The sequence below is a fragment of the Giraffa tippelskirchi genome, chromosome 5 (genome assembly GCF_054371585.1).
Source record: "Giraffa tippelskirchi isolate mGirTip1 chromosome 5, T2T-mGirTip1v1.2.pri, whole genome shotgun sequence".
NCBI classification, from domain to species: Eukaryota; Metazoa; Chordata; class Mammalia; order Artiodactyla; family Giraffidae; genus Giraffa; species Giraffa tippelskirchi.
This window is the reverse complement of record NC_137279.1, coordinates 180002582-180026665: the sequence shown is the minus strand read 5'-3', so window position 1 is coordinate 180026665 and position 24084 is coordinate 180002582. Positions and strand designations below refer to the sequence as shown.

Below are 24084 nucleotides of genomic sequence, written 5' to 3'. Positions count from 1 at the left end.
GGTAGATAAGACCAGAAAGAAAAGGTAGTTGCTGCCAGGTTGTCAGGGGCTTTTGATGCCTTGTTTGAATGCGTTTGGATTTATTCTATGGTTGCCATTTTGCTTATTGAGTTAGTGCTGTTCAGTATAAAGAAATTTCAGTTGAATTTTCTTCCCTGTTCCCCAGAAATACTTCATCAGTCAGATGTTTTGGAGGAGTTTAAATAAAATGGTAGCAGTGAAAGTACTTTGTCAAGTACAACCTGTCATGCAAATCAAAAGTGGTAGTATTGCTAAGCTTCAGTGTGTGTGTGTATTTTTGATTTGCTTAGCTGTTTAGTTTGTAAAATGTTTCCAGCCTGAAGAATTGAAGCCTTTTTTTCATCCCTTTTCTTCCTTATACATACCTTTGTTTAGTTGCATTTATCTTTTCAACTAGGAACTGAGCCTTTAAAAAGTGACTTCCTTCTTTCAGTTTTCTCTGAGGCGTGGTGAGTCAAAGATGCATTTTACTTAAGCAAATGCAGTGTCATTGGAAGTTGAACCCTCTGGTTTGAAATTTAATCCTGAGATTTGAAATCTGAGGATCCTCAAGCCATATCTTAGGCAGTCCTAGTGATTATTTCTTTGCCTTACCCTCATCAGTTTCTTTATTTTCTATTAAGCTGTCTTTCATATCTACACTTAAGCATTTCAATCAAACCAGACTGCTTTTTTGAAAAGAAAATTTTCATCTTGTTACCCCTTCACTGGCTTCATTTTCCCAGAGAATCAAGTCTAAACTCTTTTGTCCAATTTACAGAGTTCTCCAGAGTCAGACCCTTAATATAGTTTTCATTGGGTGGTATAGATTGACATTCTGATTTAGAGAGTTCCAAACTATTAGCATTTTATTTGTACCTTTTGCACTTACCTTTTGCTCATGATTACATTAGAACAGAGTTTCTCAACCTCAGCATAATTCACATTTGGGGCCAAATAATTCTTCATTTTGCAGGATTGTGCTGTGCATTGTAGGATTTCAGCAGTATCCCTGGCCTCTACCTATAAGATGCTAGGGGCAGTCCCTCAACTGTGATAACCAAAAACGTCTTCAGATATTGCCAGATGTCTCCCGGATTGAGAGTAGTGCATGAGAAAATATCTTAGCTCTGATTGTATGGTGTCTTATCTCCAATTCAGTTCTTTGAGGGCAGGCTCCATTGCTGTGATTAACACAATGTATGGCACATGATAAGCGCAGGGTACTTTGCAAGGAATGGATCATGGGTTTCATTGAGGCGTCAAGAATTATTGTTTATTCAAGGAATTTCTGGGTGGGCTTTGAAGGACTGGCTGTTTTGTGGTTTTTTTCCCCTCAGAGAATGTGATCTTAATGAAGAAAGCCTTTGTTTAGGCACTCACTAGAAATGAGATTTGTATTAGTTGACAGCACAAGTCAGCCGATTTATATTTTTCCCATATTGGAGGTATATAAATTCCTGTTTTCTTTACCTGCACTTAGACAGCTTTCTTTAGCACACAGGGATTCTCATTTTATTTATTTTTGGTTGCGCTGGATCTTCATTGCTGCACACAGGCTTTCTCTAGTTGCGGTGACTGGGGGTTACTCTTGGTTGCAGTGCATGGGCTTCTCATTGAAGTGGCTTCTCTTGTTGTGGAGCATGGGCTCTAGGTGCATGGGCTTCAGCAGTTGCAATACTCAGGCTCAGTAGTTGTGGGCTCTAGAGCTCAGACTCTGTAGTTGTGTTGAATGGGCTTAGTTGCTCTGAGGCATGTGGAATCTTCCTGGACCAGGGATCGAGCCAGTGTCCCCTCTGTTGGCAGGTGGATTCTTATCCTCTGTATTATCTTCTGGATTCTTATCCACCAGGAAAGTCCCTATCATTTAGTTTAAATTGCATGCAGTTTATGATGTTGTTACTCAACATTTATTTTGACTGATAAAATTGCTATATAGTTGACCCTCATACAACATAGATTTTCAAGAGTTCACTTACACCGATGGATATGGAAGGCTGGCTGTAAAGTTATTCGAGGAGTTCCTGCTGCACTGAGGGCCTGTTCTCATACCTCCAAGTAATTCAAGGGTTGACTGTAGTTTCATGACCTTAAAGTTAATGCAGCTCTAGCATTCACCATGAAACTATTTGTTCTTGATTTACCATCACGTAAACATAATAAAAACTATCAAAGCTCTAAAAATACTCCTCAGCTACAGTGCAGCTTTGTTCGCCTTATATTACCAGACCTGTTGTGTCACATTTTTCCATTCCACTGCAAAATATAGTTGAAATGTTTAGTGGAAGGAGTGAGCTTTTTTGTTGTTATTGTTGTTGTCTTTTTCCCTCCAGGGGTCATTAAAATTCCTGTACTTAAGTTAATTATAGAGGTACAGTCACAGATCTTTTCATATCTGTAGCCGTAGCTGAATCATGGCTAGGGACAAATGACATCCTTGAATCTATCTTTATGCATGAGAATGGGAAATGCTGTTCTGTTTAAAGCAACTACCAATTGAAATCAACCAATGTGGTTTTTCCTTATGTAATGTAAAAGACGCCTCCTGAATGCTTTTATGCTGTTAGTCTTCATAATATGAATGAATTCATTGAATATAAAAGAGAGGGTAACCCATGACCACACAAAGTTATCTCTTTGCCCCAAAGCATTGAAACAGCTAGTTCTTAAGTCTGACTTCAGCTTGTACACAATTACTAACTTTACTCACTCCTGGAGCTTTAGATAGAGGACATGTTTATTGAGGTAACAGGAGACAAGTGCTGATATTGGGCAGAATTCTTTCCCTCCCTAGAAGACAGACCTTTCTTTCTGTTTTAATATAAACCTCAGGTGGCAGTGACTCGGGCACTAAATGTCATTGGTTTCATCGGAGAAACCAAATGCTTGGGGAAGAACAGTGGCTCCTGATTTGGGTTAGATTTAGATAGCATCTTTACTGGGGCAAAGTGCTATCTGTTCTTTGGTTTCTGGGTTACAAGCCAGCTTGTAAGTATCCTGTTAGCATGTGTAGGTTTTGCTCTGTAACATGTGATGAGAATTTCTATATTGTTAGGAGTAGAACTAGACTAATGCCTTATGGTTTAGTGGTAGCTTAGAAGAGATATCCAAGTGGGACTGTTTTGTTGTCTTTTATTTAAAAGAAATTATATAACTTAAAAAAAAAAAAGTTTGGAAAACAGAAGGGGAAATTGTCCAAAAATCCATCACTCTAACTTGACAAATATTGTAAATTTTGTGTTCTTTTCAAGTCTTTTTCCACAGTGCGTGTAGTCATTTCCCTGTAATTAGAAGTCTAAGCTAACACTGCAGTGAACATCGTCATGCCTATCACTTTTCCCACATTAGTATTACTTTCTTAGGATAACATCTAGGGAACAGAATTCCAAAGTAAAGGCCAACAGAAGCATTTTGAAGCAGATCAGGTGGGCTACAATAATATACAGGGTGACTTGTATAGTTGCTTTATTTTCAATTCTACTTAAGGGTATGACCTACAGGAACAACTACCAGACAAAGTAGAAAACATTTTAATCATAGCAGCTTTTTGTAAGTAGAAATTCATTCCACTGCCTTAATTGCCTAGTGAAAAGAGGCAAGAACTGCAGGAGTAACCTGGTTCCGTTACTTCTGAATGACAGGTAGAAGGAATTGGGTTGTTTGAATTGTTAGAATGAGGAGAATATGAAGCAGCTTTGGCAGGAGTCACTGACCATTTCTGATTTCACTTGGTTTCAAACCACAAAAGAAGTTGCTGGAGAATCAAGCTCCTCGTTTCTTTTTGTTCTGCATAATATCCCTCCAAAAGCCTATACATTCTCATTACTTAATGATGTTTCCTTGCTGATGACTTGCAAATGTTGATCTCCAGCCTTGATCCTTCCCCAAGCTTATTTCTAACTATTTATTGGATATTCCTACTTGGAAACTTCATCTTCTGTTCAAACTGTGTATCTAAGACTGACCTCATGTTCTTGCCTTAGCTAGAACATGCCAGAAACTTGTTTTTGCCTATAGCATCATCATTCTCTTACTTCCCTGGATTTGCCATTCTGGAGTCATCTTTGACTCCCTTCTCTGAATGCTACTGTACTCAGCAGTACCAGACAGTTAATACTTGTTCTGTGTTTAATGCTCACTTGTTTTGTGTGACCTCAGAGGGCAGAACCAAGACCAGTGGGTGGAAGTTGCAGGGAGACTGGTTTTGCCTCCATATAAGGAAGAACTTTTAAATACTTTGAGCTGTGTGAATGGAATAGGCTGCCTCCAGAAATCTTGGGTTCTCCACACTGAGGGCGTTTGAACAGAGGCTACCTGACTAATTGCTGAGGATGTTGAAAGATTTGTTCTTGCATCTGATTATGCTTTCTAGACTCCTTCCCAATCCTGAGAGCCAGTGATTCAGTGAAAGATAGCTTTGTCACTCCTGCTGGACTCCCTCAGAGCAGAAAAACTATTTTACTATTAATTCACGTGCTGGTCACTTAGTAGCCCAAAAGTGATTTTTTTTTTCTTTGCAATATCAAAAATGTTTTTTGCAGTAGCACTTTTATTTTGCAGCTAGTTGAACAGCTTTCAACCTAACCTAGACCCTAATATCGTCCTTTTTCCCCCAAAAAACCGATTCTCTCAGACAGTACTTATAAAAATTTTGCTTTCATCGTATTATTCCTTCATTCAAAATCCTTGAAAGGCTTCACATTTATCACAACACCAAATTCAAATACTGCCTGGCTCTCAGTGCCCTCCGTAACCTAGCCCACCTTGCTTATTTCCCATAATACTATGTGGACTATCTGCTCACACTCTGTGCTGAGCCTCCTTGGTCTCTATTTGCTTTTGATTGCTCTAGAATGTCTTCCCTTTTTTCTTTTACTTTTTCTGCCTCACTTCTCTCCTGAAACCCCTGAGACTAACTCTAGTCCTCATTGATTTCTTCTGAACTCCAAGCATATAGTCATTTATACTCTGTAATTTAGGACCGTACAACATCTTACAAAGGAAAAGCTCCAGTGTATTGGCTGATACTTTAACTTTTCCCAATCCAAATGAAATTAGTTAATCTCTTAACAGAACTTTAAAAATATAGTCGTCAGTATTTATTCCATTGGCATTTGTGTTGCCCTTCTCAATAAGAATGAAAGCTTCTATATGGCAGATACCATGGCTGCCATTTCTTCAGTAGCTATGACAGTGCTAAGCATTTTCATGTTATGAGCATCTTCTGTGTGCCAGGTTTTCTAGATGCTGGAAATTTGGGGGGGGAGGGCAGTTAGTAGAGCAGGGGCAGGGAGAATGAAGAAATTTCCCATGCTTCTGGAGCCTATATTCTAGTACATGGTAGGCAGTAATAACATTTTACATTTGAACTGCATTTTAAGGCTCCCAAAGAGACTGTGCTTAGTCACTCGGTTGTGTCTGACTCTTTGTGACTGTAACCGCCTGGCTCCTCTGTCCATGGGGATTCTCCAGGCACGAATACTGGAGTGGGTTGCCATGCCCTCCTCCCGGGGATCTTCCTAACTCAGGGATCAAACCCAGGTCTCCTGCATTGCAGGTGGATTCTTTACAGTTTGAGCCACCAGGGAAATCCCATGAATACTGAAGTGGGTAGCCTATCCCTTCTCCAGGGGATCTTCCCCACCTAGGAATCGAACTGGGGTCTCCTACATTGCAGACAGGTTCTTTACTACCAGCTGAGCTACTTATCTATAAAACCAACTCCTTTGATCCTTACATCTCTGTGTGTGAGGTGCATGCATGCTAAGTCACTTCAGTCGTGTCCGGCTCCGTGTGACCGTATGGACTGTAGCCTGCCAGGTTCCTCTGTCCATGGAATTCTCCAGGCGAGGATACTGGAGTGGGTTGCCATTTCCTTCAACCCAGGGATTGAATCCATATCTCTTAGGTCTCCTGCATAGGCAGGCTTGTTCTTTACCACTAGCGCCACCAGGGAAGCTCCAAGTGTGCTAGGTAATGATCTGTTAAATGACTGTCCTGAAGTTACACAGCTAATACATGGCAGAGTTGGGACTCAAACCTTGGTCTCCTGAATCCTGGTTTTGTTAAGACGAGTAATTAAGACTGCCTCGCCTTCTGAGGCCTTTATGATGAACGCTTAAATAGTTGGGAATCTGTATATTCGTTTATGGATGCTTACATACAGTTCTTGGCTATTGGCAACCAAAAATGGCAGGGAACAAGATTAGGCATAGCTGTTGTTCTCGGCTTTGGCAATTCTGTATTGGGAAAAATCTTATTTTAAATATTTACCTTCCAAATATGTGTCATCTCTACTGAAGGTGAAAAAATATTGGCCTCCGTGGAGGAAATTGAGAGCAGAGAAATTGAAGGCTGCTAATAATGTGACTCAGGACACCATAAAGAGACCTTGAAGCCACAGTGCTGTGCTCAACAAACAGCTGGGGCTGGATGCTGTGATGAACTCCTAGTCCCTTAAGCCCTTGAAAGCCATTGTGGAGTGGTGGGAAGAGCCTGAGAATTTGTGTTCTCCTGAACACAAATTTAACTTCTGTTGGTTTCTTTCCTCTAAAGATGGGAATCAGTATCTTTGTAACATACATCATAGAATTATTAGACAAAAGAAGCAGTAGTTTGATGATGTACTATAAGGGAGTTTTGTTTTTTGTTTTTTTCTTTATAAATATTTTGTTTGTTTTGTTGGCTGCACCTTGGGGCATGCGGGATCTTAGTTCCCCGACCAAGGATTGAACCTGTGCCCCTTGTGTTGGGATTGTGGAGTCCTAACCACTGAACTGTCAGGGAAGTCAGGAAATTTTGTTTTTAATTGATATTATATCATCTACTAAGGTTATCTTCCTTAAGGTATTTAGTTTGACAATCTCCATATCAGTAATTTGTGCCCAAGCAGGCTGTGTTTATTTGAAAGAGAATGTTTGTTAGATCCTACAATTAGGGGGAAAATTTTTTTTTTAAGAAAGGGAGAAAAACACCCCACACTTCTCCTCAGACTTGACACAGAGAGGAGACAGCCAGACTTGTGTTGAGGGGAGAGAGGGTAAAGGCCTTACTGTTATCATTTTTTTCAAGGACCTATATTAACCTATTGTGTTTATAGTGCCTACCACATTTATAGTACTGGAATTACAAAGGCAAGACATGGTCTCTTCTGTAGGGTGACTGATTGCCTGCTGACTATTAAATGATTTTAAAGCAGTGTGTGAAATGTGTGGCAGAGATAAGTACACAGTGAAATATTGTGGGAGACATAATGGAATTGCTTCTTGGTGAGATGATACCTTAGCTGAGATTTAGTGGACAGTGGGAATTCTAGGGGCAGATTGAGAAGGGAAAACATACCGAACTGGAAAAAGCTTCCTAGAGGAGGTGAAACCGTAGTTGAATCTGAAAAAGGCAGTAGGAGTTACGAGATAAGGAACAGGTTGGGAAAGGAAAGCAACCAAGCAGAGTGGATAGCATTGAAAAGTCTTAAAAGACTTTTCATGATCCTAGTTATGAGAGAAAGCATAACTCTTTCTGGAAAATGCCAGTAGTTTGGCTTGCTGTGGAATGTTGAGGAAAGGTGTGGCAGGAGATAAAACAGGGCCAGATTATGGAAACCCTTGTTGGGACTTGACTCTGAATCACTGTGGTAATAAGGGGAATGGATAAGAGGGTGTGTTAGTGAAATTAGAGGACACTAGTGAAGAGGTTATTGCAGTAATCTAGGCAAAGTCATGGTGGCTGAATTTTTATAAATCAGGATGAAGACAAGGGGCATCTATTTATGATAGAGCCTGTGGATTTTGATAACTGATGAAATTAGTCAGAAGGCAATTTAGTTAATGTTTATGGAATCCTAGCCATGTCTCCGGACTGAGCCAGTCAAGCACTTTCACATGTATTTCCTCACATATTCTTTCTACAGCCCTTTGGATTTTATGCTGTTGTTCCTATTTTACAAATAAGGAAGCTGAGGTTCAAAAAGTTTGATAACACTCAGACACAGAGACTCCCAATCTATCTGATTTCTCTAAAGAATAATGCTCTTAACCACTATACTGTACTGCTTAACAGTTTCCAGGTTACTGTCTTTTTTTTTTTTTTATTAGAGTATGGCTCCTTTACAATGTTGTATTAGTTTCTGCTGTACAGCAGAGTGAATCAGTTATATGTATACATACACCCCCTCTTAAAAGACGCTTACTCCTTGGAAGGAAGGTTATGGCCAACCTAGATAGCATATTTAAAAGCAGAGACATTACTTTGCCAACAAAGGTCCGTCTAGTCAAGGCTATGGTTTTTCCAGTGGTCACGTATGGATGTGAGAGTTGGACGGTGAAGAAAGCTGAGCGCCGCAGAATTGATGCTTTTGAGCTGTGGTGTTGGAGAAGACTCTTGAGAGTCCCTTGGACTGCAAGGAGATCCAATCAATCCATCCTAAAAGAGATTAATCCTGGGTGTTCATTGGAAGGTCTGATGTTGAAGCTGAAACTCCAATACTTTGGCCACCTCATGCGAAGGGTTGACTCATTGGAAAAGACCCTAATGCTGGGTAAGATTGGGGGCAGGAGGAGAAGGGGACGACAGAGGATGAGATGGTTGGATGGCATCACTGACTCGATGGACACGGGTTTGGGTAGACTCCCGGCGTTGGTGATGGACAGGGAGGCCTGGCGTGCTGCAATTCATGGGGTCGCAAAGAGTCGGACACGACTGAGCGACTGAACTGAACTGAACAACCCCTCTTTTTTGGATTTCCTTCCCATTTAGGTCCCCACAGAGCACTGAGTAGAGTTCCCTGTGCTACACAGTGGTTCTCATTAGTTATCTATTTTACACATCAGTTTATATATCAGCTCATTCGTGTCTGACTCTTTGCGACCCCATGGACTGCAGTACACAGGGCTTCCCTGTCCATCACCAACTCTCGGAGCTTGCTCAGACTCATGTCCATTGAGTCAGTGATGCCATCCAACCATCTCATCTTCTGTCATCCCCTTCTCCTCCTGCCTTCAATCTTTCCCAGCATCAAAGTCTTTTCAAATGAGTCAGTTCTTCACATCAAGTGGCCAGAGTATTGGAGTTTCAGCTTCAGCATCAGTCCTTCCAATGAATATTCAGGACTGATCTCCTTTAGGATGGACTGGTTGGATCTCCTTGCAGTTCAAGGGACTCTCAAGAGTCTCCTCCAACACCACAGTTCAAAAGCATCAATTCTTCAGTGCTCAGCTTTCATTATAGTCCAACTCTCACATCCATACATGACCACTGGAAGAAACAAAGCTTTGGCTAGACGGACCTTTGTTGGCAAAGTAATGTCTGTGCTTTTTAATAGGCTGTCTAGGTTGGTCATACCTTGCCTTCCTAGGAGCAAGTGTCTTTTAATTTCATGGCTGCAGTCATCATCTGCAGTGATTTTGGAGCCCCCAAAAGTAAAGTTTGTCTCTGTTTCCATTGTTTCCCCATCTATTGGCCATGAAGTGATGGGACCAGATTCCATGATCCTAGTTTTCTGAATGCTGAGCTTTAAGCCAACTTTTTCACTCTCCTCTTTTTCATTAAGAGGCTCTTTAGTTCTTCACTTTCTGCCATGTGTGGTGTCATCTGCATATCTGAGGTTATTGATATTTCTCCCAGCAGTCTTGATTCCAGCTTGTGCTTCATCCAATCCAGCATTTATCATGCATATAAGTTAAAGAAGCAGGTTAACAATATACAGCCTATGTATTTTATACATAGTAGTGTATGTATGTGAATCCCAATCTCCCAAATTCATCCCATCCCCCTTCCTGCCCACCCCTGGTATCCATAACTTTATTCTCTACGTCTGTGTCTCTATTTCTGCTTTGCAGATAAGTTCTTCTGTATGATTTTTCTAGATTCCACATAAAAATGATATTGTATGATACTTGTTTTTCTGACTTTACTCTGTATTACAGTCTCTAGGTCTGTCCGTGTCTCTTCAAATGGCACTGTTTTGTTCCTTTTTATGGCTGAGTAATATTTCATTGTATGTATGTTATATTTTCTTTATCCATTCCTCTATTGACGGACATAGAGGTTGCGTCCATGTCCTGGCTGTTGTAAATAGTGCTGCAGTGAGTATTGGGGTGCAGGTTTCTATCTTGATTACCTCAAGTGATTGGCGGCTGTGCTGTAAGTGCTGTATTACTGAAACAGTGATGGTGGGATCTGGAGGAGCACTGTTAGGGAAAATGATGAGTTCTTTTTGGGACATTTCCTTTGGGACATCTAGTTGATGTCTAGGTGGGAGCTCAATCTAAAATTCTGAATTCCAGAAGGGTGGCCTGAGCTGGATACACTGCTCTGGGAATTGTTAGTCTGTAGGTGGTTGTGGCGGTATCACTTGGCGAGTGGACTGAATAGTAATAAGATAATAGTAGTTGACAGCTTTGGAGTGGACATGACCACCTAAAGAATGGTATATATACATAGAGCATAGGACAAAGTATGTCTTTTGGTCCCTTCAATTCTAAACATTCTTTCCCATGACATCTCAAATTTCAGTCCACCCCTACCAAAAACAGAAAACTAGGTACTATTTTCCTATATTTGATTAGTGGTGGCATGAGATTAGCTTTAATGATAGCTGTTTTGTCCTTTCTCATTCTGCTTAAGTTAAACCGCAGAACGATAGCTTGTTTAGAATTAAAAACTTACAAGTACAAATGAAAAACGGAAAAGAAGAAACCAAAATCCCAGAAGCTGTGTTACTAAGCTATTAAGACAGATTCACCAACCCTGGCAGCCTTTAGAGACACTTGTACTGTGTTACCGTGTTAACAGTGTCCTCAGCCTGTAGCATCCATTATGTATGAAGGAACATGTTTTAATAACAGAATGAGTGGTATCTATTAGTGGAAGGTAATTGGGAATTTTTTGCATTCACTGCCTTTCTCCTTGGTATTTACATAGTGTGATGGATTATATGTTAGTCTGTCCCTGGATAGCACCCAGAACAAACAGGGCAGCAATTGGGATACTCAGTGATCATGCTGTAATGTAAGGGAGAGTTACGGATGCTTCTAGTCTGCTCCAGTAAGGATTTGGAGGCTTCTGCTGCCTCTCCAGGCCAGGGATGGAAAGGTTTATTTGGTTCACATTCTCATCTTTCTCTTTGATTAGCTTTTAAACAACACACTTTGGCAAATCACCAGCCTCTGAGAAATCAGAGCCTGTACACAGAAAAGAGTGGGCAGGGATGATCTTGTCTTTCTTAGAATATCTTGTGAGTTGCTTCTCTCTTCTACAGGGAAGACAATGTGTTAAATTGAGGTATTCTGTCATGTCATCATCTTTGAGGGAATTGTGAGTCTGTCCTCATTTTAGGTGGCTTCAAGGGAGTTGAGTTCATTCGTCTTCAGTTACCTGACCAGATTAATACTTTGAAATGAAATCTCTGTAAGTCTTTGGTTCAAATTTCACTTGACTGATTTTTACAAGATAACTTACCGTCTCAGCCACTTTATATTGATGTATATTGATAACGTTAACACTTACTTATATGTGTTTGTGGGCAACTTTCAGAACCCTTGTCCCTCTGGAGTTCTGGGATCCTGTACTTGAGGTTCATTGACTTCATAAATATTTATTGAACGCTTTCTACCTGCCAGGTAGTGGTCTAGATGGTAGAAGACAAACTTGTTTAGGAAACAAACCAGAAAAGATCCCTTCTCTTTTAAGAAGAAAGGAGCTTCCTTTCTTTAGGATATTAGACATTGAATGAGGCTAGTTCAGTAAGTTGGTATTTGTGACAAGATCTCTATAACAAGCTCTTATGGATATGTCTTGTTTTCCTTCCCTACTGCATATCTAGATCCTGTCCATCCGCCTTTGAAGTCTGGCTCAATTGGCAGCTTCTCCTTGATAGCCTTATCTGTCCCTTTCAGCTGATATATTCTTTTCTTTGAAATCTTATGTTATTTTGCCTGCAACTTATGTCACCTTGAATTTTTTTCTGTTTAATAGTTTTAGTGCACATGCGAAGTGCACGGTGAATAGTCCTCTGTTAGACTACAAGTTATTGTGGGTAGAATAAATATCCTGTTCATCTCGGCCTTGGGTATTCCGCATGCAGGCAGCAGGATATTGTAGGAAAAAACACTGAACTTAGAGCCAGAAGACGTGAATTTGAGTACTGGCTTCCCAACTAACTAACTTTGTGACTATAGGCAAGTCATTTAGCTTTATTTAAATTGTTTCCTATCTTTAAGAATATAGTAATTATCTTTCCATTCATAAGTAGTTGTTGATAGGCTTAATAAACTGAGAGAACATACGTGACTGTTCCTTGTAAATTCTAAATTCTTACACAAATACTTAGTTGATGATATCATAGTAAATATTCAGTAAGTATTTGGATGAGTAAGTATTTGCTTTCAGTTAACACTGTCTCCTGGGTAGTTCTTTTGCTTAATGAGGTCTCTATGCTTTTGCAAATATGCTAGACTATCTTCCATCTTATTTTACTGTAAAATGATTCTGTTCTTCAGAATTGGCATCTTCTTCATCTCCAGGGCATTCTTTTTTCTTTTTCCTCCGTAGGTTCTGTGTCATATTAAAGCAACAAATAACATTTGGTCTGTTTCAGCAGGTGGTACATTATGGCTGACATGCAAAATCTGGTAGAAAGATTGGAGAGAGCAGTGGGTCGCCTGGAGGCAGTTTCCCATGCCTCTGACACACACTGTGGGTATGGAGACAGTGCTGCAAAAGGTAAGCAGTATACACACCAGTAGACTGCTTTGAGTGAAACTTGGTGTCCTGGCCTGAAATTTTTCTATCTTGGTATATTCTCTCCTTTGGAGCTAACTTCCTGAAACATTTAATCTAGAAAGTTCATCGCCTGTAAGATCAGGGAGGAAGTGACTTGTATGCAAGGAGGCCTGTGGTTAAGTTATTTTAACCCGAGAACTTCCTGCTTGTATGCTATTTCCTGTTCTTTCTTTAGCAAAATGACTCTAGTATAAGTCAAATGACATGTGATATTAAAATTTCCTCTCTCCAAATTATTGGCAAATTGACCATTTTGCATGTGTACCAGTTAAATTATAGAATATTAGGCTAAAAGGAACTTTGGTGGGGGGTAATTTTGTTTATTTTCATTCTGTTGATTAAAAAAATCAAGCTCAGTTAGGAAAGGGGACTTAGCTAGGATCACGCAAGAAGTTAATGGTGATTCTGGAGCTAGAATGCAAGCTTCTGACTTATACTCCAGCCTTCTGTTAACTGTGTTACCTTGCCTCTCCTCTTTCATATGGAAGTGCCTTTAACAAACCCTCTTTCTCATATGTGACCATTCTTGGTGATGTGTCTGTCTTCAGCAGGAACAACTCCATATGTGCAAGCTTTTGACTCACTGCTGGCCGGTCCTGTGGCAGAGTACCTCAAGATCAGTAAAGAGATTGGGGGAGATGTGCAGAAACATGTAAGGAGGTTTGGCCCTTTTTTCTGTCTTTTAAGGACTGGTGGCTTTCTTCAAATCCTAGTCATCCTTGGTTTAAGAGCCCCTTGAGAGGCTCCTGGCTTCTTCTACCTGCACTGAGGAACTCAGTCTATGCACTGAAACAGTTTTTCAGTTTTTTTTCCAGGCCCTCTGCTTTTATCACATGCTCTGATGGGCTTCTTTTATATAGATAGCTTGCTTTGCTCATCTTGGTAGTGAGAATATGCTACCCCACTATGTTATATAACCAAGCCTGGGGTGGCTTATTCAAAGGACTTATCATCATGACTTAGCATTTATGAAACTGTGCTTGGTAGTTATGCTAAAACTATGCTAATGTGAGTTACTTTCACACTTAGCCCACAGTAAGAATATGAAGTAGGCAATGACAGGTGCCTCTGCACCCACCTCCCTTCATGTGCTGCTACCCACATTGTCACCACCACCCCCACTCTGTCTTTCTCTTTGGGACCCAGAACCTTCCTGCTAGTCTTTGAGTGAGCCTTTGTAAGCAGTAACCATGTTTAGGATCAGCCTGAAGCTTCAGTAAAACTGCCTGATCTTTGGAAGATCTATTTGAAGCCTCTTAGATACCATCTGTTGGCAGTGGTGTTAACTCTAGAGAGTGGGACTGGGACTTAGGAGTATGGGGCTTGCATTTTTACTTTATACAGTAGATAACATTTGAAAAAGTTTAAAACGTATCACTTCTACGTTTTAAAAATACAAACCCAGAAAAAAAAATATGACTTGACTTTGAATTTTTGTATGCGGTGGTGCTTATAGCTTCATGCTTTTTAAAATTCATTTGTCCACGGCCCTCAGTAAGAAATACATATTTGTAACCAAGATATGCATGTATGCTAAGTCTCTTTAGTCGTGTCCGACTCTTTGCGACCCTATGGACTGTAGCCTGCCAGGCTCCTCTGTCCATGGAATTCTCCAGGCAAGAATACTGCAGTGGGTTGCCCATGCCCTCATCCAGGGTTCTTCCCAACCCAGGGATCGAAACCATTTCTCTTACATCTCCTTCGTTGGCAGGCAGGTTCTTTACCACTAGCGCCACCTAGGAAGACCAATTAAGATAGATGTTTCACAAAATAGTGCTTATGCTGCTTGTATTGCACCTTTAAAAAAAGTAATTTCTAATGTATTGCACTCATTGTTCTACTGTACTTCACTTAATAAAGTGCTAATTATGTGTCACAAAGTTGATTTAATTATTTGTGGTAGGTCACGGTCCAACACTTGAAAATAGCTTTAACCTTATGGAGTAAATACTTTGAGAATTTGAGGCATAAGCTTAGGCTTTTGCTTTTACTCCTACCTCTGGTTTTTGAAAACAATTTTTTTTTTTTTGGTGATGAGAGGTAGGAGAGATTTTTCAGTGCACTTCATACCACACATGTGCAGTTACAAACTTGACTTCATTGAAAGCCCTAAGTATCTTCATTTCCAACTCTGGATATACAACCCTGGTTAGTTCTAACAGGAGCAATGGTATATGTAATTCTGGTTTCAGTCCCTGAAATCTGGATTACTTAAAGAAATCAACATGAAGTGCCTGGGTTGCTGCCGGAATACATGAGCGTGGAGGTTTCAGGTTTTTCTTATCAGGACCTGTCCAGTTGTGAAGTGTCGCTGATAGCTGATTCTTCTCCTGTCCTCTTGTTTTCAGGCGGAAATGGTCCACACAGGTCTGAAGTTAGAGCGAGCTCTCTTGGTTACAGCCTCTCAGTGCCAGCAGCCAGCAGGCGTAAGTTGGTTTGTTATGGTTTGATGCGCAGGACAGGTTGAGGGCTTTCTGCTAAGCTATCACAACACGTTAAGATAGACCTACCAGGCACCAAGTCCCAGGAGAGTCTGATTTTAAGCCCCACTATGGCAATGTGCCATTTGACAGTCTTTTCTAGCCTCTTGGCTTAGCCCAAATTCATCATATTGTCTCCTAAGTTCAGTAGGCCCTAGAGAGTGATTCTCTTGCTCCACTGTGGATGTGCTTATTAGTAAGACTGCTGGGGAGATTGTAAAAGTATTGTTTCTCCCCTTACCCTAAGTGGTTGGACATCTCTCTTTAACTTTATTCCTACCTCAAAATTTTATGCTGCCAAAGTATGAAAATAAATAGAAAATTTAGATTTTTCTCAGAGCCACACATTTTAAGTTTGTTTTGTTTCTTCTTTTTTGCATTTGGCTCTCCTAGGTAGAGGGGTAGTAAAATAAGTTTTTGTGCTAATGCTGTATTACAACCTGTGAACCCTCAACATGCCTAAATAATGTAAAAGTAGCAGAAGTAATGTTAAATATGTTAGACTCTAATTTTTAATCTTAAAAATTAAAAGACAAAAGGTTAAAGCATTTTGTCTAAACCTTTTTTTCCAACCCCACACTTTCCACAACACTTCAGGCAGCTGAGACATTATTATATTTCCCTTACTTTAGATCAAGGATTGGCAGACGGTAGTCTGCAGGCCAAATCTGGCCCACCACCTATTTTAAGTGAAGTTTTTTTGAAACACAGCCGTGTCCATTCCTTTAAGTATTGTCTGTTGTTGCTCTATGCACTACAACAGCAGAGTTAAGAAATAGCAACAGAGCCCGTATGGCCTGCAAAGACTGAAATATTTATGGTCTGGCTCTTTACAGAAAGTTTACCAACTCCTGCTTTAGACTGTTCTCATACTGAGATCTGAGAATCGAGATGTTCAGGAAACCAAGCTTTGTGGGAAGGATGAAAACACAGAAACACAAGATTTCGTCCATTATGCTAAGCTTCCTGCTCAAATGCCAAGTCCTCTAATTGCATTTGATTCAGCAGATCTCTTCTCAGCAGCTGCTATATGGCTAGCACTGTGTTGAGGGCTGTGCAGATGATAAAATGGGGCTAAAACAAAGCCCTTGTCTTTGAAGAATTAATGAGAAAGAAAAATACGTTCACGTGGATCTGTTAATAAATGTTGCGTGGTAAGGTGCCAGAATTGGCTGTGCTGACGAGAGATGCTGTAGGAGGCCGGCGTGGCTGGGGCTGGAGGGCTGCTCCTCATGAAGCAGAGGGGCATGTGGATAGATGGAAAGAAAAGAGCTGATCACGAGTGAGGGCCCAGAAATGAGTTCGTAGCTCCTGTTAGTGGGACAGAAAAGAGACAAATGACAGAAATGATAGAATTTTGTGGTACAGCTGGGGTATGGATCCTGATCATGAAGCACCACAAAATCCTGCCTGAGGAGTTGGAACTCTCTGAGGAGAGTGAGGCGTTGAGTAGTAGTGTAGCCAATGAATCTTTGGAGATAAATACAGAGTTTATTTGCATGCTTGTTGTAGTTCATGAAGAATTTTTGCCTTACAAGATCAGAGTTGAGCAACATAAAACATAAAAAGACGCTAACCTCTGTCTTTTCCTGCCTCTTTTTTCTAGAACAAGCTTTCTGACTTGTTGGCACCCATCTCCGAGCAGATCCAAGAAGTGGTGACCTTTCGGGAGAAGAACCGAGGCAGCAAGTTGTTCAATCACCTGTCAGCTGTCAGCGAAAGTATCCAGGCCCTGGGTTGGGTGGCTATGGTGAGCTGCACAGCTTCTATGGGAGGGAAGGGACAGAGGTCAGGAGATGTGGCTTGAAAGGCCCTGAAAAAGACAGCTTTTTCTTTTTCTAGGCTCCCAAGCCTGGTCCCTATGTGAAGGAAATGAATGATGCTGCCATGTTTTATACAAATCGAGTTCTCAAGGAGTACAAAGATGTGTAAGTCCAGCTTGTCCTCAAGGGGTAAAGAACAAACCCAGCTGGTTACTTGACTTGCTAGAGTAGGGCTTGGGTTAAGTTAAGGCTGGCCGTGGCTGCTGTGTTGATTCTCTTATCTCAGGGCTGCTCTTTGGAAAGTGTGATAGATGTTGACTCATAGAAGCTGGATTTGCAAGCAGGAAGTGTTTCTTCTTCCTCTTCTGCTTTTTCCCTGGGGTTTGTAGAGGGCTTTTGAGTTTTCTCATCCTTACCCTTAAAGGTTAGGAGCTTTTGCTGGATGTGAAAACTAATGCCCTTTTTTTTTGCCTGTGTGGATAAGATTTTGTTCCTTTGTTGAAAACTTCTAACTGGCTCAATGGCAAAAGTTAACAATAAGATTTACTGTAACGTGACCCTGACTATTCTTATGGTCAGGTAAAGTGAGAGGAAGGCTGCCTGACCACTGCAGGTATTGCATAAGGGGAGTCATTGTACATCCAACCATGTGTCCACCAGTGTGAACTTCTCCATCACTGGATTTGAGCTGGAGTGACTATAGGCACCTGTTACTTAGCTGCATAACTCTCCAAACCCTTCTTTTCTTCCTTCCTTTCATCCTCAGTAACCAGCATATGTTGAGTGACTACTCTGTGAAGGAGTGAGCCTTCATGTGGGTCTGAAATATCTCCCAGAACATCAGGCAGCTCCTTGATCCTTCCAGTAATCTGAAATTAAGCATCACAATGTTTTGATTATACCCCACTATTACACTCCACAATTTACAGTTGAGGAAATTGAGTTTTATGCTCAGTTCAGTTCAGTCGCTCAGTCATGTCCAACTCTTTGCGACCCCGTGGTCTGCAGCACGCCAGGCTTCCCTGTCCATCACCAACTCCCAGAGCTTACTCAAACTCATGTCCATTGAGTCGGTGATGCCATCCAATCATCTCATCCTCTGTCATCCTGTTCTCCTCCTGCCTTCAGTCTTTCTCAGTGTCAGGGTCTTTGCCAGTGAGTCAGTTCTTTGCATCAGGTGGCCAGAGTATTGGAGCTTCAGCATCAGTCTTTCCATTGAATACTCAGGACTGATTTCCTTTAGGATGGACTGGTTTGATCTCCTTGTAGTCCAAGGGACTCTCAAGAGTCTTCTCCAACACCACAGTACAAAGCATCAATTCTTTGGTGCTCAATAATCATGAAGTCTTCCAGCTAATAATACGAAAGAGAGGAGACTGGAACTACAGTGCAGTGCTATTTCTGTAATTTAATACTGATTATTTCCTCCTAAAGGGACGTGTTTTATTTTTAATTTTTTGGAGGAAGGCATATTTTTGACCTAAGGCATTATGTTACAAGGCAGTTGAGTTTCTTGGAGTCCTGAAGATCCATAGTGATGCTTGAGAGTCCTCTTGACCATGGCTTCAAGCATAGGATATTTGCTCTTTTCATTTTTTTATATAAGATTATGCCTAAGGTCTTATTGAGAAGGTGATGGCACCCCACTCCAGTACTCCAGTACTCCTGCCTGGAAAATCCCATGGACGGAGGAGCCTGGTGGGCTGCAGTCCATGGGGTCGCAAAGAGTCGGACACAACTGAGCGGCTTCACTTTCACTTTTCCCTTTCATGCATTGGAGAAGGAAATGGCAACCCACTCCTGTGTTCTTGCCTGGAGAATCCCAGGGACGGCGGAGCCTGATGGGCTGCTGTCTATGGGGTCGCACAGAGTCAGACACGACTGAAGCGACTTAGCAGCAGCAAGATCTTTTTATGCTTTGAAAAAACAGTTTGTTACTTTTTAAAAAAAGTTTAAGGCATATTGCTATAAGAGGTAGAGATATAGAATCCCTATCGGTATGGACTTTGGTCTAATTAGGGTAAGAGAATAAGTTTAAAAAAGAAGAAAAGAGAAGCTCAGTTATGATAGAACAGCTGCCATTGAGCAGAGCCTAAGGAGCACCATAGGCAGGAAAATGTGAGCTCACAGATAGGAAGGATCTGGAATCACTGTTGTAATGTACCCTGACTGCCTGCAGTGAGTTGTTCTTTAATTCTCCCAGGGATAAGAAGCACGTGGACTGGGTCAAAGCTTACTTGAGTATATGGACAGAGCTGCAGGCTTACATTAAGGAGTTCCATACCACTGGACTAGCCTGGAGCAGAACGGTGAGTTCTCCTCCCCTCCTGTCATTCCTCCAGGAATGGGTCTGCAGGTTTCTTAGACTTTAGTGCTACCAAAATTCAAGAAGACATGCTGGTCTTTCCAGTGGAGGACAGAAAGAAATAGAGAAGGAAAAGGGGTAAAAGAGTAAAGAAAGCAAGGGTAAGAGAAAGAATACTTAGTTCTACTCAATGTCAGTAAACATGGGTCAGGGGCATGGTTGGGCTGGAGGGGAGATAGATGAATGAATAACATCATCCCAACCCTCAGGAAGCTTAAAAATAGAGATACAAAACCCCAGTACCAGTCACCAAGCCAAGTGCTATTATAAAGGTACACACTGCAGAGAATGAGAAAGAGTGATTCTCAACTGGGAGAGAATCACTATACTTTCAGGAGTCATATTCTCATCTGAGACTTTTCAGGTATAGGATGGAAGTGCGAGAGATGGGTAACTGCAAAGCTTAAAGTAAATGCAGAATAAATGTAGAGATTGGTCATTTGCCTTCAGTAAGAAGACAGAGTCAAATTTTTAGGAGGAAAGGCTGAAAGGGAAGTAGTTGAGCCTTTTAGACTTTGTAATAAGTGATAAGGGGACTTCCTTGGTGGTCCAGTGGCTAAGACTCTGCGCTCCTGATGCAGGGGACCTGGGTTCAATCCCTGCTCAGGGAACTGGATCCCACGTGCCGCAACAAAGACCTGGCACAGCCAAATAAATGCATTTTTTTTTTAATTGCTGATAAGAAACTATAGTAGGTATTTGAGCAAAATAGTGATGATGATCAGATTTGTTCTTAAAAGAGTCATGGTATATAAGGTTAGGGGCAAGGACTTATGCTCAGAGTATGTAAGTACTCATGGTGCAAGGGGCTGATACAAACAAACTTAGGGAGATACAACCAAGATAATAGAATGAGTTAATGAGAAGACGATTGAACAGTCAAGCTTGGATGGTAATACTTTTCACTAAAATAGAGATGGGGTGATTGTACAGGAAAGGGAAGCAGGCGGGGGATGGTGAAATCAATCTTGGATTTTGTAAGTCTGAGGTATTGCTGATACAATTTTTAGAACTCTAGGTTTAGAGCTGGCAAAAGGGAGCTGAGTTGGGTGTGGGTCGGGAGCATTAATCATTGCGTCAATGGCTACAGTGAAAATCCTATGTATCTTAGACACATGTAAGGCCCTGTTGGGGCCGGTACCGAGGGGAAGAAAAGTTGACTGTGTTCCCTGCACTTACTATTCCAGGGGCCTGTGGCAAAAGAACTGAGTGGCTTGCCATCTGGACCCTCTGCTGGATCTGGTCCTCCTCCTCCCCCACCAGGCCCACCGCCCCCCCCAGTCCCCACCAGTTCAGGCTCAGATGACTCTGCTTCACGCTCAGCACTGTTTGCGCAGATTAATCAGGGGGAGAGCATCACACATGGTAAGTGAATGCTTTGGCAAGAGGAGTCAGTAAACAACTTGTTTTGGCAAGAACTTACCAGCTAGAAACCCGGCAGTCTGTAAACCAGAATCATGGTTTGTTTATGGGAGATTCATTTGGGGTGTTACATTCTTTCAGGTTGCCTAAAGGGACAGCAGAGTTGGCTTAAATGGAAATTGAAAATGGGTCATTATAGTTGTGGAAATCTCTTTTCCCATTGGAACATGATTTAAGGGGCACATAAAGAGTACCTGCTGTATTGTGCCAAGGCATGGTGCCAGTGGTTTTCCCTAGAGCTTTTTCCATGTTACCACATGGTCTCTTTGGGAAGTCATCATGGAAACGGGTGGTTAACTTCCTCCGAGGATGTATGTTAGTCATATGGAAAACTTGCCTAAGAATGACCTAATGTTGGCATAGAAAAGGTAGACAGTCTTATATACAGTAGGTTGAAGTCTAAATTATGCAACACTCTCCTAGGAATCTACCTATAAAAATATTGAAAGGACAGGTTTTAGACATTATTATTTATAGTAGCTAAGAATGGTGTAACAATCTATGTATCCAGCTTTAAGAGAAATGGTTAACTGTGGTATGTTCCTCATGATAGAATATTATGCAACCATTAAGTCTTTTTTCTGCTGTGAACCATGCAGTGTTTAAAGAAAAAAAAAACTAACCACACGGAGTGGTGGTGCTAAAAAGCTAGTGTTGCTTATGTAGATTGGGTTCTGTTCATAAGCAAGGCATGTGTCAGCCTTTTGAGGGTGATTATGGAATTTTTTTCCCTTAAAAAAATAAAGATATTTTTAGAAACTATAGGGTAACTTGAGAAAAATTTTACTGTGTTAATTGGTTAAATCAAATTTTTTTGGTCTAAGTGTGTATGCTTACATCTAAATAAAAAACAACTATGAATAGAAAAATTACTGGAAGGGAAGTTTCAAGTGCCAGCACTGATTGGGGGTGGGTGGTAAGTTAGCTGTGAATGAGGTTATTTTTCCTTTTGCCAAGTTTTCTCTATTATCACATATTACTTTTTTTTCCTCTGTTGCTTTAAAAACTATGTACATATTTCGTGAGTATATACTTAGTGTCTTTCTAGATCTTTTTCTTGTGTTTTTATACCCATCCCCCTATATATACACATTCTGCATTTTATTTATTTTTTAGTGGAATTTTATAACTTAACCTTGGGGTAGAAGAGAATTATAAAAGTGCTTCTCCAAAGGTGTGTGAGAGAACATCTCAGAGGCTCTGGGTTTTGGCTTTGAATTTTTGGTTAAGGATCAGTGTAACTTCTGATAGCAGAAGTTGGTTATTGCTTCAGCTCAAAGCCCTGGTATGAAGGACAGGAACAAAGCAGCTGTTGTTCTTACAGCCCTGAAACACGTATCTGATGACATGAAGACTCACAAGAACCCTGCCTTGAAGGCTCAGAGTGGTCCAATACGAAGTGGCCCCAAACCGTTCTCTGCATCTAAACCAGATCCCCCCAAACCAGTCACAAAGAAGGAGCCAGCTCTACTTGAACTAGAGGGCAAGAAGTGGAGAGTGGTGAGTTAAAAACGCCCAGAGTCGGGGAACAAGAAGTGGGAGCAAAGAGACTAAATGGGGCGCAGCCAAAAGAGTACAGGCTTTTGATTCCAAGAAAGTTTGGCATAGTCTGGTTTTTGGGGTGTGCTTACTGATGAAGTTCCTAAAAGGGGATCTCTTTAACAGGAAAATCAGGAGAATGTTTCCAACCTGGTGATAGAGGATACAGAACTGAAACAGGTGGCTTACATATTCAAGTGTGTGAACTCAACATTGCAAATCAAGGGCAAAATTAACTCCATTACAGTAGGTGAGTTCTTCTTGGCCCAGGCAGGCTCTGTCCTAGAGCTTAAGAGGGCAGGCACCCTACCTCCCCTATTTCTAGAGATTCTTAATAGAGTGCTTTCCTTTAAAGTTATACTGTTAACCTGTTCCCTTTCTTCTCCTAGATAACTGTAAGAAACTCGGTCTGGTGTTCGATGACGTGGTGGGCATTGTGGAGATAATCAATAGTAAGGATGTCAAAGTTCAGGTAACTTGATACCTTGGCTCCTTCCTTTTGGTCTCGGGGGAATTAATTGAAAGCGACACAGCCGACCCACAAATGTTGCTGTGGTAGAAATCTGACTCTGTGGGGTCTGTAAGCTGAGCTGCTCTGGATGTGGCAGGAAAGGAGTTGGCCCTTATCGTGAGCTGTTTCCAGCACCATCCCCACCCACCCCTAGTATCCAGTGTCTGTTGTACACCTGTGAGTTGTTGATGTGCTTCTGTGCAACAGGGAAAGCTTTTCCCACAGTTCACTGTTGTTCTTCCAGAGGCCAGAACTCAGTGCTCTTGGTTTCCTCTGCAGGTAATGGGTAAAGTGCCAACCATTTCCATCAACAAAACAGATGGCTGCCACGTTTACCTGAGCAAGAACTCCCTGGATTGTGAGATAGTCAGTGCCAAATCTTCTGAGATGAATGTCCTCATTCCTACAGAAGGCGGTGACTTCGTAAGTTTCTTGATCCCATGTGAAAACAGAAGGGGCTGAAGGCTACTGTTGGAGAAAGCTAGTTGAGGGACATTCTGCACCAAGTGGGTCCAGCCCAGCTGTGCACACCTCAAGCACATGGAAGCCTGAGATGGTCCCACAAAGCAGACCCCCTAAGGAGAGTGGCTTCTGCCTTTCTTAGGCTGAGCAGATGCTCAGGGTAGTAGAAAGGACTGGGGTTGAGTCACAGCACCCTGCTGAGCTGGTGCCAGGAAGCCATTCACATTCCCATCTGTACCTCACAGGTTTAACAGCTGTCCAAGGTCACTGATCAGTAGGAAATAGACTCAAACCTCCATCTGTCTAGCTTTGGAGGCTCTGTTCTCATTCCTGCACTGCACTGCTCCTTCACTGTCAGTGGGGGGGAGGTGGTCTCTAAGATGTGGTGCTGCCAGTTCCATAGCCCCCATAGCCATGCTTTCACAAGTGGATTCCATTTCTCATTACATCCTACTTGCTCTCACAGTTTAGTGCAAACAGGCATTGGGAGAAAAGTGTGAAGATTTAATTAACCCCATGTTGCCTAGCTCAGGTTTAAACTTGTTTGTTTCTGTTTGCAGAATGAGTTCCCAGTCCCTGAGCAGTTCAAGACCCTATGGAATGGGCAGAAGTTGGTCACCACAGTGACAGAAATTGCTGGATAAGCGAAGTGCCACTGGGTTCTTTGCCCTCTCCCTCACACCATGGGATAAATCTGTATCAAGATGGTTCTTTTTTAGATTTCCTCTACCTTTCTGCTCTTAAACTGCTTCTCTGCTTTGA

At 41.5% G+C, this 24084-nt stretch overlaps 1 protein-coding gene and 1 long non-coding RNA gene across 14 annotated transcripts in view; both read left to right on the top strand.

Annotated features, from left to right (window-relative positions):
• CAP1 (cyclase associated actin cytoskeleton regulatory protein 1) overlaps positions 1-24032 on the top strand; it is a 55525-nt gene extending 31493 nt beyond the window's left edge. For 4 of the 13 annotated variants that reach the window (XM_081493981.1, XM_081493991.1, XM_081493989.1 and 1 more), the window contains 12 exons: positions 12599-12720; positions 13332-13432; positions 15129-15206; positions 16867-17010; positions 17103-17188; positions 19227-19332; positions 20576-20753; positions 22135-22310; positions 22476-22599; positions 22739-22821; positions 23140-23283; positions 23883-24032. In XM_081493981.1, coding sequence (XP_081350107.1) covers positions 12599-12720; positions 13332-13432; positions 15129-15206; positions 16867-17010; positions 17103-17188; positions 19227-19332; positions 20576-20753; positions 22135-22310; positions 22476-22599; positions 22739-22821; positions 23140-23283; positions 23883-23966 — 1426 coding nt within the window. In that variant the 3' untranslated portion in view covers positions 23967-24032. Of the gene's footprint in view, positions 1-12595; positions 12721-13328; positions 13433-15128; positions 15207-16866; positions 17011-17102; positions 17189-19226; positions 19333-20575; positions 20754-22134; positions 22311-22475; positions 22600-22738; positions 22822-23139; positions 23284-23882 lie in introns of all 13 variants that reach the window. The other 9 variants (XM_081493980.1, XM_081493984.1, XM_081493982.1 and 6 more) reach the window with 4 other exon arrangements.
• On the top strand, positions 6366-10681 carry LOC145507445 (uncharacterized). The gene is made up of 2 exons (XR_014054870.1): positions 6366-8155; positions 9329-10681. It is a non-coding gene; the product is annotated as an uncharacterized LOC145507445 (long non-coding RNA).
• Positions 24033-24084: the final 52 nt, after the last annotated feature.